General features: G+C 45.1%; 1 protein-coding gene across 17 annotated transcripts in view; it reads left to right on the forward strand.

Annotated features, from left to right (window-relative positions):
- Positions 1-14151, forward strand: part of Eif4g3 (eukaryotic translation initiation factor 4 gamma 3) — a 208974-nt gene that overhangs the window by 88190 nt on the left and 106633 nt on the right. For 11 of the 17 annotated variants that reach the window (XM_052177835.1, XM_052177840.1, XM_052177839.1 and 8 more), the window contains 3 exons: positions 631-663; positions 9762-9941; positions 10431-10545. In XM_052177835.1, the coding sequence (XP_052033795.1) occupies positions 631-663; positions 9762-9941; positions 10431-10545 (328 nt within the window). Of the gene's footprint in view, positions 1-630; positions 664-9761; positions 9942-10430; positions 10546-14151 lie in introns of those variants that run through there. The other 6 variants (XM_052177826.1, XM_052177827.1, XM_052177833.1 and 3 more) reach the window with 2 other exon arrangements.

The raw sequence follows: 14151 nt of genomic DNA on the forward strand, positions 1-14151 counted from the left end.
TACGGGCTGGTGGCTTTGACAGGCCGAGACGCAGCTTTACTGGTTAACTACATTTCAACTACATTTCAGTATGCACACACACGCATGCACGCACACATGCACCCCAAACCTGTGTGTTAGAGTGTTAAACACCCATCTAATTTAAGGCAAACTCGATCTGTTTTTGATGGACATTTCCTGTGGATACCTGGCTCTGCCATGCTTTGTAACGTAACCCACTTCCGGTGTCCTCCAGCTGCACACTTTCATACAGCGTATTTGATTTCTATGTTCGTTTTAATACAACCAACCACCTAGTGTTTTGGACTTCCCTTTACAGCAGGGTTTTTCTTTTTTCTTTTTTCTTTTTTTAAAGGCGTTATTTATTCAAGCTGTTCTCATGGGAGAGCACCCAGGTGTTAATAGCTCAGCAGCGTTTTCCCAGCTTCTGAATGAGGTGCCTGGGCGGTGGTGTTGACTGTTGGTCTGGTGCCTGTCTGTCACTGTCCTGCAGCAGAGCCTTTGCTGTTCTGTTTTTATTTTTTCTCGTGTGGGTTGTTATCCTTTAGTTTGTATACTGTAATGTTGGTTTCTGTTGTGTTTCTGACTCTTTGTGCCCTTCCTTTTGTGTCTGTTCCCTTCTCCTCTCAGTTTGCAGCGGGGCCTCGACCTGCCCATCATCAGGTACTGTACCCTGTCCCTCACGGTCACCCTGACTAATGTAACATGGCGCTCAGTAGCTGTTGACCCTTAGAATGCTGCCTCCCCACGTCCCCCCCCCAACCCCGTGTGAGCACCCAAGGAATGCTGCCCTCATGTGAGCACACGGGGACTCCCAGAGCGGCCTCCGACTGCCCAGGTTGGCTTGGCTTGACTTCTCATTAGTTTCACTATATTTTGTTTGGAACAAGCCCGTTTGCCTCCTCAGAGCAAGCTTAAAACATTTTTTTCTTTCCTTGAAATGATTCTTTGAATTTAAATAATTATAAAATGTTAGGTATATTAACTCTTCATGAATTTTATTAATAAACTTAATCTGATGGAGCAGGCAACATTCTAAGGGTTGTTAATATTCTCCTGTAACTGATAATCCTGCTGTATAGAATAGCGTTAATGTTTCTAAAGAATTACTAACTTAGACTTCATAATAAATCAATTAACAACGAGGTGCATTCATTTGCTGTATAGAACTCCTCATATACCTTACTTAATCTGAATGTTTTCACTTATTATTCTGTAAGGTGTTATAGAAAATAAAGTTTAAAAACTCAGACACAAGTTCTGCATTTGCAGAGGTATACTAAAGGTAACCGGATGTGAAAAACAGACTCTGCTGTCATCTTGTCCCCGGTCTAATACTTCACGGTGTGTTCTGAAACATTTTTCTCTTTTGGTGGTCTAGGAAGAGCTGAGGTTAATATTAGGGTTCATATTTACCAGTTCTACTGCATGTGAGCAGCTGCACGAGGCAGCACTCCTGCTAAGCCTCGGTTCCCTGCTGTGTAAACAGATGTGCAGATGCACGGCACGGCACCTACACCACATGAGCAGTCACTCTGTGCTCTAATGATGTCTCTAACCAACGGAGTGCTGCTGAGAAACTGAGACGACCCTTCTTGCATTTGCCCGAGATGCCTTGCTGAGGATTTTTATTACTCCTTAAATGTGTGCCGCTTCACTTTAAGTTTTCCATTGTACCGAGTGATTGGATACAAAGCTCCATTCCTAAGATGTAATCTTAACAATTGGGCAGAGACTGGGCCACCAGATTTGAGCTATTTTAAGCAGGGCTATGGCATGGATGGCTTTTCTTTCCTGGGATGGGCAGTGGGGGCTATTCAGTTATTTCAGTTTGCTGATAAACCACTACAAAGACATTGGGATGCTGGCACTAGGCAGACGTGAGCTTCATTCCCCCTTATTGATTGAGGGTTCTGGGTAAGTTACTCACTGGGCTCAGCTTCAGTTTTTTCATCTCTAAAATGGGATTGATAGTGACTCCTCAAAAAAGAATATGAAGAATAAGAAGATGATGCCCATGAAGTAGTCAGCAGGATGTATCTCAACATGTGCTTGCGACTGCTTACGGATGTAATTCCTTTAGGATTCATGTAATTGATACAATTGCTTTTAGAGCCATTTAGTATATAGAGATGTGTTACCTGCATATATGGCTACACCACATCAGTACTGTTGCTCTTGGAGGCCAGAAGAGGGCATTGGATCCCCTCTGGAACTGGATTACTGATGGCTGTGAGCCACCGCGTGGGTACAGGGAATCAAAGCCAAGTCTCTGCTTAACCACTGAGCCATCTGCCCAGCTCCAGAATTAATATAAGTTTTAAGAATTTATTCAACTCTGCAGAGATAAAGCTTTTATTTTATCACAGTGAAACCAAATTCTCCCAAGAGAGAAACAAGGGCATCTGATCAGAGCAGGGCCAGCAAGGGTGGTTTGTGGTTAGCTAGAGGAGGAGGCACCTCCTGATTCCTGCAAGTTTCCTCCCTCACCTTTTCCTTCCTTCCTTCCTTCCTTCCTTCCTTCCTTCCTTCCTTCCTTCCTTCCTTCCTTCCTTCCTTCCTTCCGATTTCTTTTATGTAAGTAAGTACACTGTATCTGTCCTCAGACATAGCAGAAGAAGGCATCAGATCCCATTACAGATGGTTGTGAGCCACCATGTGGTTGCTGGGAATTGATTGAACTCAGGACCTCTGGAAGAGCAGTCAGTGTTCTTAACCACTGAGCCATCTCTCCAGCCCCACCTTTTAATTTTTTAAACATTGGTTTTTCTCAGGGAAGTCTGCCAGTAGCAGTAATTAGAATTGCCTTTGGCCACTCTCCTTCTCTTCTTCTGGTAGGTGGTGTGAAGTACAGATTACACATGAAAGGGTAATTCTGAAACTAAAGCAGTGCTGGTATCTTGGCCTTACTAACTGGAGTGGCAGACCACTTAAGGTGGTTCCTCTAGGAAGGATTCTGTTCTAGGCGAGTGGAGCAGAAGCTGGAAGGCTTTGTGTTTGGCCTACCTGGGGCCAGCTGCGGTGACCTGGAAGTGTGGAAACTGCATTAAGTACTGTAAACGCTGACTCGAGCCATCCTTTTCTAAGATTGATTTGAGTGGCTATGCCTCTTGTATAAAATACACTTCAGGGAAGTGGTTGGCCTTTCTTCCTCTTCTAATAATGCTTATCTTACAAGAATACAGCCTTTTTTGATGGTTTTCAATTCTTTAAGAATAAGCTAAAAATATATTTACAAGATAAGTAATCCATTAAAACATTCTACTGCTAAGTAGAGAAGTGTAAGTGTATGTTGCCTTCCTTATCAAGAACAGTCATTGCTTGCTTTGGTCAGATGTAGCATGGAGCTTACTGTCAGCTGGGGCTGTCAGCTGAGGGACTCCTGTGTGCTGCAGTGCACATAGGAGTCCCCGGGACTTTGTTTGGAGTCTGTTTTTTTCCTTCCACATAGGTGGCTCAAACTACGTATTACTGAACGATCACACTCAGGGCCTCAGTCTCAGCCTCACCGCAAGCACACACCTGCTGAGCTACCTCCCTAGCCCAGGCCTTGAACTTCTTGATCCTTCTGCCTATACCTTCTCGGTGGTGCTGAGGTCATAGGCAGGTTCCCCACACCTTGACTTTATGGTGCTTGGGTTTGAACCCATGCTAGGAAAGCACCAACTAAGCTGTATCTAAAGCCTCGGGGAAAATATTTTCTCAAGGTTATTTTTGGAGATGAGTTCCTGGCATGTAACATAAGAACCTAGAATGTTACCTTTGAATACAGAAAATTTAGGTGGTTGTTGTTCCTAGTTAATTGCCATTAAATTAGAGGCTTTTTCATTATACCTCATAGACTTCAGTGGATAAGCCAGGTGTTGTGACAAAAATGGAGGTAGAAGATTTACAGAGTCACGGCCTATGCGATGAGACTGTAAACAGAGTAGCACAGGCCCTGGCGCCCACAGCATCCATAGTTACTGTGGAGACTGGAGGGGAGAAAGCAGTTCCAAGCCGGAGGTGCCCACACCAGTGTTAGGGTAGCGGCAGTCAGTTGCAAGAAGAGTTTGCTGTCTCACCTGGGCAGGAAGTCTGTTTCACTGTTGTAGAAAACCATCATGTAAATTGGAGTATGTTTAGCAATCTTTGACCTCTGCCTACCAGTCAGTTCCACCCTGCCTGTTTCCAGTCACGCCCCTGGAGATGGCACTCTTTCCTTTTTGAGACTGCTGAATCTATGCTCCTTCTCCCTGCAAAATCAGGTAGAGACATAGCTTTGAAGGGTTTGTTATACAGAACAGCACAGCAATGGCTTCGTGGCATAGTTCTTCATGGACAAAGTGCATACGTACACATTTAAAACAAAAGTGCGTGTCCATCTTTGTCCCTGGGTCTTAGAAGCTGCTGTGGTTCAGGCCAGAGTTGAAGACACAAATTGTTTATCACCTCTGGTTGTTTGCTTTGCCCAGATAGGATTAAAGCAAGAATTAGACGGTGCTTCAGCGCTGAGCTTAGTACTGTTTGTCTTTGATCCCAGCACTTGGGAGGCCTGTGCAGGTGGATGGATCTCTGCGAGTTTGAGGATAGCCTGGTCCACATAATTTCAGGACAGCCAGGGATACAGAAGGAAACCCTGTTTCAACCCCTACTTCCTGGCCTGCAAAAAAGGACAAACTGGCTTTGGAATTGGACAGGCAGTCCATGCAGTTCTCCTGCTTAGGATGCCAAGAACAGTGCATCCCGACTGGAGGCCGAACTGAGTGTATACAGTGAACTCGCGGACTCAACATGGCCCGGAGCCATCCACCCTAAGATTTTGAGACTGGCAGCTAGATTTCTTGTCTCTCATCAGTGGCTACGTTCTTGTCATCCCTGTCCTGTTATATTTTGTAAAGAAATGTACATTAGAGAATATTCCCTATGATCATGTGACAAGTATATACCTTGCTGTGGCTTAGTAAGTATTTCAGCAGGCATGGACAGGTGACAGACAAGTGAGTTGCCATTTGGAGACTGTTTGAAGGGAGGGATCCTTATAAAAAGAAAACACTGTTCTGTGTGGTTAGAAACTACTTTTTTTCCTGTGTAAAATGGAGTTATGTAAATTGTAGCAACCTCTAAGATTTTAAATATTGAATATTTTATTTGTTCTTAATAGAGCCAAGAGCCTGCTGCTGGAACAGCAGCTTTTTAGATTTGTTTTTGTTTACAAGATGCTTAACTGTGTTTGGCGCCCTGGAGTCAACTCATAGCCTGTGAGGAGAACCCAGCTCCACCGAGGATCCTGTGCAGTCCTGTGCGTGTCGTGTGCATGCGATTGGGTCTTGGCATAGGCAGGCTGCTTTTTGTCTAGGTTTCCTGCCCTGTCAATTTATAATTGCAGAACTTTTAGCATTAACACCTTTTTTCCAAGAGAGAAGGAGATGTGTGCTGCGACCCTGTAGAAAGCTGTTAGTTACCTATCCTTCTTCCTTGAAAATCCCAGGTGACTAGAAGGTAAGAGAGCAGGGTGTCTTCAGTGGTCAGAGTCCACGAGGTGCGATGTAACCTTGCCTGAGGTAGTGCTTTGGATTTAATTATTGAAATTGGTATAGTTGTGATTTGTAGTTCCCTGTGTTGCTATCCTTGTCTTGATTTGGGGGTTCACAGTGAGATCAAGTGTTAGCATTTTGTAGTTTGTATTTTTGTTTTTTTCTGGTAAAAGACACACTCTGATTGTATAGCCTTCCCTGGTCTGCAACTCACTGTCTACAGGAATTGGGTCCATTCTCTCTCCCTGACAGCCCTCAGTGGCAGCACTGTTATGAGACCTCTCTGTGGCGCTGGGCCTTTGCTCTGCTCGCCTTTCACTCCTGGCTGTGTATGCTGCTGATCGCTCGAAGTGCAGCGGCAATCGTATTCGTGAGAGTTTACTGCTGTGAAGAGACGCCATGACTAGGCAACTCTTATAAAGAAGAACATTTCATTGGGGCTGGCTTACAGTTCAGAGGGTCAGTCGGTCCTCACCATGGCAGGGCATGGCAGCGTACAGGCAGACATGGGGCTGGAGAAGGAGCTGAGAGCTGTACATCTTGATCTGCAGGCAGCAGGAGACTGTGTGCCACACTGGGTGGAGCTTGAGCATAGGAGACCTTAAAGCCTACCTCATAGTGACACAAGTGACTCCAACAAGGGCAACCTCCTTATTGGTGCCACTCCCTATGGACCAAGGATTCACACGAGTCTTGGGGGGCGCTCCTATTTAAACTACCATGGCAATTTTCAGATAACTTTGTGAATTGTCAGTTACACAGATCTAACTGGATGTTAGAGATAGACAGTGAGTGAGGGGAGAGATGATGCAGACTGAGTACTTTGGAGCCAATAAAAAAGCCTTCCGTGTCTGACCCTCACTTCCATACTGACAGTTAAGGGTTTCACTGCCCAAGTTTCTTATATTTGTTTTAATAAATGGTAGCTCACTGCCTTGCCCACTCACCTGAAAAATAGCCTGTGTGTCTCACATCACTATTAAAGAGACTCTATTGAATAGTTAGGAAAGGGCGGTGGTGGCGCATGCCTTTAATCCCTGCACTTAGGAGGCAGAGTTCAAGGACAGCCAGGGCTACACAGAGAAACCCTGTCTCGAACCCCCCTAAAAGGGGGTGTTACACAAACAAACAAACCTCAGCTTCTGTCTTGTGTTTCCTGCTGGCACAGCTTTTCTCATCCTGTGTGTGTGTGTGTGTTGTACGTGTGCGTGTGTGCATGTATTCATGTGTGGACGTGATTTTGTGTGTGTGTGTGTGTGTGTGTGTGTGTGTGAGATTGTTATGTGTGGGTGTGATTGTGTTAGGTGTGGATGTATGTGTGTGTGTCCACCTATATGTTCAAGAGGACGGATAAGCCCCAGATTGCCTGCCTCTGTAAGGTGCAGTTTGAGTAGGTCTTCCAGGTGGTGTGGCAAGCCTGTTCATGCACACAAGTGCCTGTGTCTTGAAAAGGCGTAGTTGGTCTTAGGATCTAAGATATCTTCTTGACTAGGAAACAAATTCTGTGAAGGAATCAATGCCTCCTTTCTCTTAGCAGGATTAGTTATGAGTACAAATGTCTATGTTAGTGTGTGGGATAAGGGCTCCACTAAGTGCCTTATGACTTAGAAATGAATAGATTTCTTGTGGTTGATTGTTTTCTAGCTCATAAGAAGTACCATATGCAGGAGCCAGCAGGCCAGATCTAGAGCCCAGCCCTAGCAGCTGAGCCCCCAGCCTTCTAGTGAACTCTGACCCTCTGTCCGGATCTGTGGTATCTGCAGCAGCACATGCCTTAGAGACTGGCTGTGAGCGTGAGTTAGTGTTACATAGAAGCTTTGGGCCAAGTCTGGTAGCTCCTTAATGCTGGAGAGAGGTCATCTGTTATTTCATTTGTCCATATCAGTGGATTTTATGCGGTTCAACATTGAAATAATACAAATATCTCCCATCAGCATAGCTACACATTTGTGCTGTGTTGGTTTGGCTTAGCTCACATCAGGAGTTTGACTCGAAACACTTGGGTGTGATGTGACTGAAGGAAATACACCATTCAGAACCTGTTTGATAAGGCAGTCAATCACTCCCTTGTGCCAGTTTGTTAAGAACCCCACCAGAGTAGTTGGGCTACTGGTCAGGAAAGCGCTTGTGTATAGGATGTAGGAGGATCTGCCTTGTCTCTTTTCAGTAGACTTGTGTGTGAGCTAAGCAGTTTCTTGTCTTGTCTTCTCTCCTTTGCTCCCTACCCCATAACAAGACTCCTTATGGGGGTGGGAGTTAGTGTGTAATATCAGACGATGGGCTAGCAACGGAGATAGTCCGTCCGTCTGTGGGTTTGTTGCTCTTCTTGTCTCGATTTTGTCTAGAGTTGATGGAAAGTGATCTACCTCATGGCACAAATCTCTCCATCCATCCTTATCCTACAGTGTTCATAGTCAAGCAGGGATGATGACCCCCTCTTAAAGCCAGCGATATTTTTGTACCTACTAGTGCATTGACAGTGAAATAGAAATGCTGACATTTATTCTAAAACCATGTTTACAGCACAGATTTATGTAAGTAGGAATGTGTCTGTTGGCCATGGAACGGAGTGTCACCATTTCAGACTTCCTGATTGCAGATGACACAAATGGTGTCTTGTCCGCATAGAGATAGACAACCAGGGGACTTTTGTTAGAATCTGAACACTCACCTCCTAACTCTTAGTTCCTAAGATAGCGATTTTGACTCTTGTCTCTTTTCATCTCCATCACTCCTCCTCTGGATGCCCTTGCTGGGCCCTCACTTACCCGCTCTCCTGCTTCGCTGTTCTCTGATCTCTTTAGGCTTTACTTGTACAGAGGTTGAATGGGAGCGAGAAGTGGGCCCTGCATTATAGTTCTCCCACGATAGCACAACATGAACAGTTCTGTAGACACCTGAAATGCCTGTTAACAAAAGGTCGGAATATGACTTGAGAGAGCCTGAAGTCAAAAAGCAGGGCTCGTGCCCACAATCAGGAGGCGTTCAGGGGCTTTCAGAGCAGGACCAGTTTTTTCAGTTTGGTATTAGAGCTCTCTGATTTAGAGCTGTATTGGTTTTCTTTTAATGCCCTATTTAAGTTACGGCTAGATTGTTGTACGATAGTCCCAAGTGTATTTTTGTTACCAAGCACTTTAAAAAAGGTGTTAGAGAAACTGCTAGGATGATTTTTATCACTGGATTTTATTTTAAATTTTTTAACTGTGTAAGTAGAACTTTGATTCCATGTATGCTTGAGTCTTAAGCGGAGGGTTGCCATTCTGATCCTTTTCCTGAAGTATTGAGTAGAAGGTTGTTTCTGATGAGCTGCATGCTATGTCCTACCCTTCCTACTGATCTGCAAGCTTTTCCATTGGCTTTCTTTCTGTTTCCTGCTGCTTCTTGCTTCATAATTGAAGGGAGGATTCAGACCCATCCAGGTAACACACTACTGGTTCTGCATGGCCTCTTTACTACTGTCTTCCTGTTATTTTTCAATTCGATTACTGATGCATAGATGCAGTCATACATACTCATAGATGAGCCTAGGGTTGGAGCTTTAAGCATGTAGTGAGAGCTGTGCATTATTACAGATACGGCTGTCATGGTGGGCGAGCGGGCGGGAGGGCGGGGGCTGACTTCAGTTTATTTTAGACTGTTCTAAAGCTTACTTAGATTCTCTTTTATTGCAGAGTATTTAGAAAGCAGAATTGGGATGGGTTTTAGAGTGTGGGCGTGCCACCATCTTGACAGGCTTCCTTCTGTATGCGACAAACGTGATTTTAATTGGGTTTGACGGATTTAAATGAAAATGCTTATGTTCATATAGATTTTTGTTCTCCTAAGTATTTTACAAATGGTTGGTAGTATTTTTTTTTTTTTTTAGGTTAACTACTTCTAATTTTTAATCATTTGATTTTGAGCCACTTTCTCTTTATTCAGAAGTCGTTGCTTTTTATAAAATAGAGTGTTTAGAGAGATTACTAAACGAGTTACTTTGTTGTATTTGTCATAGATATTAAAATTAATAGTTTTGGTGCATGGGCTTAAGCTTTGAAATAGCTGAAGCCTAAACATTGAGACTGCCTTGTTTTTAATGTATTATCACTGATTAGAACCTGACTCAGTGTGGAATATATTTTGTGAACTTAGTTATTATATCTCCAAGTAGATGAGTTTAGTAGTGGGGGAAAGGGAGAAAACTTGAGGTATTAGAACTATATATTACCCTTTGTGAAAAAACACATTTTTATCTCCCTATCCCAGTTTTTTCAGAGGCCTCAAATCCAGCCTCCCAGAGCTGCCATCCCAAACAGCAGTCCTTCCATTCGTCCTGGTGCGCAGACCCCCACCGCCGTGTATCAGGCCAACCAGCACATCATGATGGTTAACCATCTGCCTATGCCATACCCAGTGCCCCAGGGGCCTCAGTACTGTATTCCACAGGTAAAGGGAAAACCTTGGGGGCTAGTGGGGTGGGCCTGGGGCGGGACAGCAATCGATGGCCTGGATTTTAGTGATGTATGAATTTTTTTATTGATTATATGTCTAGCCATTTTTTGGGGTCAACTTTAATAAAACTATATAGAGATTTTTATACAAATTCACAGGTTGCTGGAGAAATTCTCTCCCAGCATCATTTCTTTCTCACAATGGCTGGCTACTTTAAAGTGGACCCGGCCACCCACCCTCCTGTGGCATCGATCATATCATTTGACAGGCCAGCCTGAGGTTACTTTGCAGAGAGACTGACTGCACAGTGAGCACACAGCCTCAGCAGGAGGGACCTCTCTCTTCCCCGATGCTGCCTCCTCCCACTAGCAAGCTCTATGTTGTATTTCAAAGCCAAGCCTTCCCGTCCTGTAGACAGTCTCTGCCCATGGTGCTTTATTTTCTGGAAGCTTCCGTGTCATCTGCATGTGTGCTCTTTTCTAGTACCGCCACAGCGGCCCTCCGTATGTGGGGCCCCCACAGCAGTACCCAGTTCAGCCCCCCGGGCCGGGGCCTTTCTATCCTGGACCAGGACCTGGGGACTTCGCTAATGCTTATGGTGAGTAAGGACTCCCCAGGCTGCTCCTGCTCCTTTGTCATGCTCGCCTTAGTTACTGCTGCTCACACTAGGGATTGCCGCTTAGAGGGTCGAAGGAGTGTTACATAAAATCTTACAAACGGTTTTGTCTTGAGAGCTTTTTTTAGGGCGTAGCTTACAAGGAAATTATTATAAAAATATGTGTAATCAACGACACCTGAAGGGCTCGTCCTCCTTTTGCATTCATGTGGCAGGTCTGGGCTTTTTCTACCATGTAAGTGTCAAGGCACATTTTTATCTTTTGATGTTGGTAGTATCCATTTACCTCCTTCAGAGCTGTGATTCTCAGCACCCTCCACCTTCATCTCATGAAATACCTCCGATGTAGAGATTTCAGCCTGTTCCTTTCTCTGCCCTAGCCCAAGCCCCGACGGCAGACCTTAGGAAATAGGCCTGGCGGGCGCTGTGGCTCCTTCCCTGCATCTCTCAGGCTGCACCATTGTCCTTGGGCAGTTCTGAGGATTAGCTGAGATAAGAATGCTTTGAAATCTTAAAAGATACCTTTGGAGGGAAAGTAGATGGGGAGAGTACTCGGGCTGTCCTTGAACTCAGAATCCTCCTGCCTCAGCTTTAAAGGTGTTTTCTGTACAAAGACACAGATACAAGCTAATAACTGGCTGGTGAGTTCACAGGGAACTTAGACACCATGGAGATGATCGACTTGTTCTGCACGTGACACTTGCTTCATCCCACAGCCTGGAGCTGTAAGGAGGAAACTCAGCATCCCAGGAAGCCGGGGCTTAGGATTCTGCCAGCTAAGGCCTTTCATGGTGCTGTCAGGATCCAGCCCTGAGGCTCTGACTGTGGGCTTGATCAGTGATCCACTCCGGGAATCCCTGCCCTCAGGATTTAGTAGCACTGTGGTGGCTTTGCAGTTACTTGCGCTGGGGTAACTCAAAGTCTATTTTGGTGGCAAGGTTCTTAGAGTGTGAAATCTGTACTGCCTCATGACCCTGTTTCAAAATGGTTTATCTTATAATCTCAACCTTCTCAAATATGTAGATTAGCTCTATTAGGTTTTATTCTTACAATAAATATTGTTATCCAAATCTTCTAAGTAAACATGCTAAAATTAATATTTCTTTAAATTCCATGTTGCAAAGGGAATAGGTTCTGATTGACAGAACTGTTTTCCCTGATTTCTCACTAAGTATAGTTTGCCGTGTCCTCCCAGGTTGTAGAGCGATCTTCAGACTTTGAAATGGCATACTGAATTCTTCCTGTGCGTTGGAGCCAATGCTGGCTGTTGCTCTTAGGTGACTCTTGCATCCTATGTGAGAAGTAAGATGTAGCTATCAGTCTGTCGTGCTAAACGTTGGCTTTTCTAGCTGGATAGTGGTGGCGCATGCCTTTAGTCCTAGCACTCTGGTTGCAGAGGCAGGAGATCTCTGAGTTCAAGACCATTGAGATTTCTAGGACAGCCAAAGGCTGCTACACAGAGAGACCCTGCCTCAAAACAAACAAACAAACAAGCAAACAAAAAAGAATTTTTCTTTTTGTTCCAAGTTTTAGCTCAGGTGTCATTGACATCTGATCCCTTTGAGGGATCTCTTCCCTGAAAATAAATTAATAGGCATGTCCTATAGCCATCCAGTGGGCAGAGATCATCTACAGTAAAACACTGTTTCCTGTGTCACTATGTCAGTAATCAAGCCAGTGATAAAATTCAAAGACCACAATGCAGAAAGCTACAGTGGCTCATGAATAGCCCAGGACAATGTGATCTTTTTATTCCATTTATTTAAGTGGGCACATGAACTTTCTTCCTGGTCATCTTTGCTTACTCTATTCTCTCTCTCTCTCTCTCTCTCTCTCTCTCTCTCTCTGTGTGTGTGTGTGTGTGTGTGTGTTGGCATGTGCACTATGGATCATACGTCACCATGGAGGTCATGTGTCACCTTGTGGTAGTGGTTCTTTCCGGTTCTTTCCATTTTGTGGATTCTGGGATCTGATTATCAGGCTTGTTGGCATTCCCTTCCAGCCATCTTGTCACTCCTTTCTTCCTACCTTAAATCACACACAATTATTTGTTTGTTTTGAAAATGATTTGGTCTGGTTTGGGAATGAGTCATAACCGATGCTACTGCTCACACCGTTCCATCCTTCTAGTAGCTGCGAAATGCTAAATGCCAGGTACTGCGCATTTCCCGGGATTCAGAGTTCTGGCTGGCCCACAGTCAGTCCCCTCAGTTGTAGACACCTCACCGCCCTCATGACGACTGTGGCACTCTTCCCTCCTTCCTGGCTCCTCCTCTTATCTTACCACTGCCAGCTACCCTTCCTTCTTCCTGGGTGTAATTCAGAGTAGATAAGGGTATAGGGTCATAGTACTGTGTTCCAGTTCATAAGTTCTTGTCTCTCCAGAGGAGACTCGGCTGAGTTACATTCCCACCCTTTTGAAAAGATGTGTTTTCATCCAGTGTCTTAATGAGTAGTTTCCAGGTTTATGATTCTACTTCAGCCTCTGGGAAAGTATACTTCTTGAAGTGTTTTTACAATTTTGAGGAAGTTAGAGGCCAGAACACTCATAGACCAGCCTCAAGGAGTGATGGCCCATGTGGACAGCAATTTTAGATTCTTTACAAAAGGGTGTGGTTAGTGCTGGCAATGTTGATAAAGAGAAAAGAAGAGCCCTCGCTGTGTGGCGGCCTGCCTTGCTCAGGCCAGTGCGGCCCGTCCACCCTGTGTCTTCTCTCTTGGTCTGTGTCCCTCTGGCACCTTCTCCACCCTTCCTGGGGCTCCGTAGACTGCGGGCTCTAGAGCCGCAAGGAGCCCTGTAGGGTCATGTGGAGCTGTGCTCTCATCAGGAACGTGGTCTCCCAATAGCATTTGTTTTCTTCTCCAGCAAAAAATAAAATCAAATAAAAAGTAACAAATGCCATTGCTGTATAGTGACATAGCTGAGAACACATGATTTCTTCATTCTGTTGTGGCCAGCTAGATATTTAGTCACCGTATGATCTTCATTCCTATGGCCAGAGCACATTTTCATGTGTTTTTATCAGAACTGTGATATATTGTGTTGTGTTATTTTAGAGTTCAGCCAGTGTCCTGCACTGCTCGGCCCACATGCTCTACTGACTGTGCGCAGCCTGTGCTAGCCCATGCTTTGTGCCCAGTTGATTGGTCAGCTGTTTGGGGATGTGTGCCAGCCGCCTTCTCGCCCGTCTCTTCTGCCTGGGTGGGCAGTCTGTCCTGTGGCAAGCGTTTGCAGCCAGTCTGAGGGTGTGTCTTGTGGAGGAGCTGACAGCATGCTTATGCTGGGCACAGCTGGGCAGTTTCTTTCCATTGACCTTTCTGAAGTTGCAGCCTTGCCCTCTGCTTCGATCTTTCCGAATCACCTCCCAGATGCCACCAATGCCCAAAGAGCCTGGTGCTGTACCCTGCTCTGCTCCTGGGAAGCCACATGGAGATAACTACAAGGTGGTGCCTGAGCATTTTGCCTGGTCACGCTGTCTCTGGGTGTTTCTCCCTTTGTACTGGGCCCCAACCGGCCAATAGGACCTGAGGATTAGTCACCAGGGAGGGCACCAACTTTATAGCCAGCACTGAACAGGAATTGGGGGT

This window comes from Apodemus sylvaticus, chromosome 3 (genome assembly GCF_947179515.1).
Source record: "Apodemus sylvaticus chromosome 3, mApoSyl1.1, whole genome shotgun sequence".
In the NCBI taxonomy this organism is placed as follows: Eukaryota; Metazoa; Chordata; class Mammalia; order Rodentia; family Muridae; genus Apodemus; species Apodemus sylvaticus.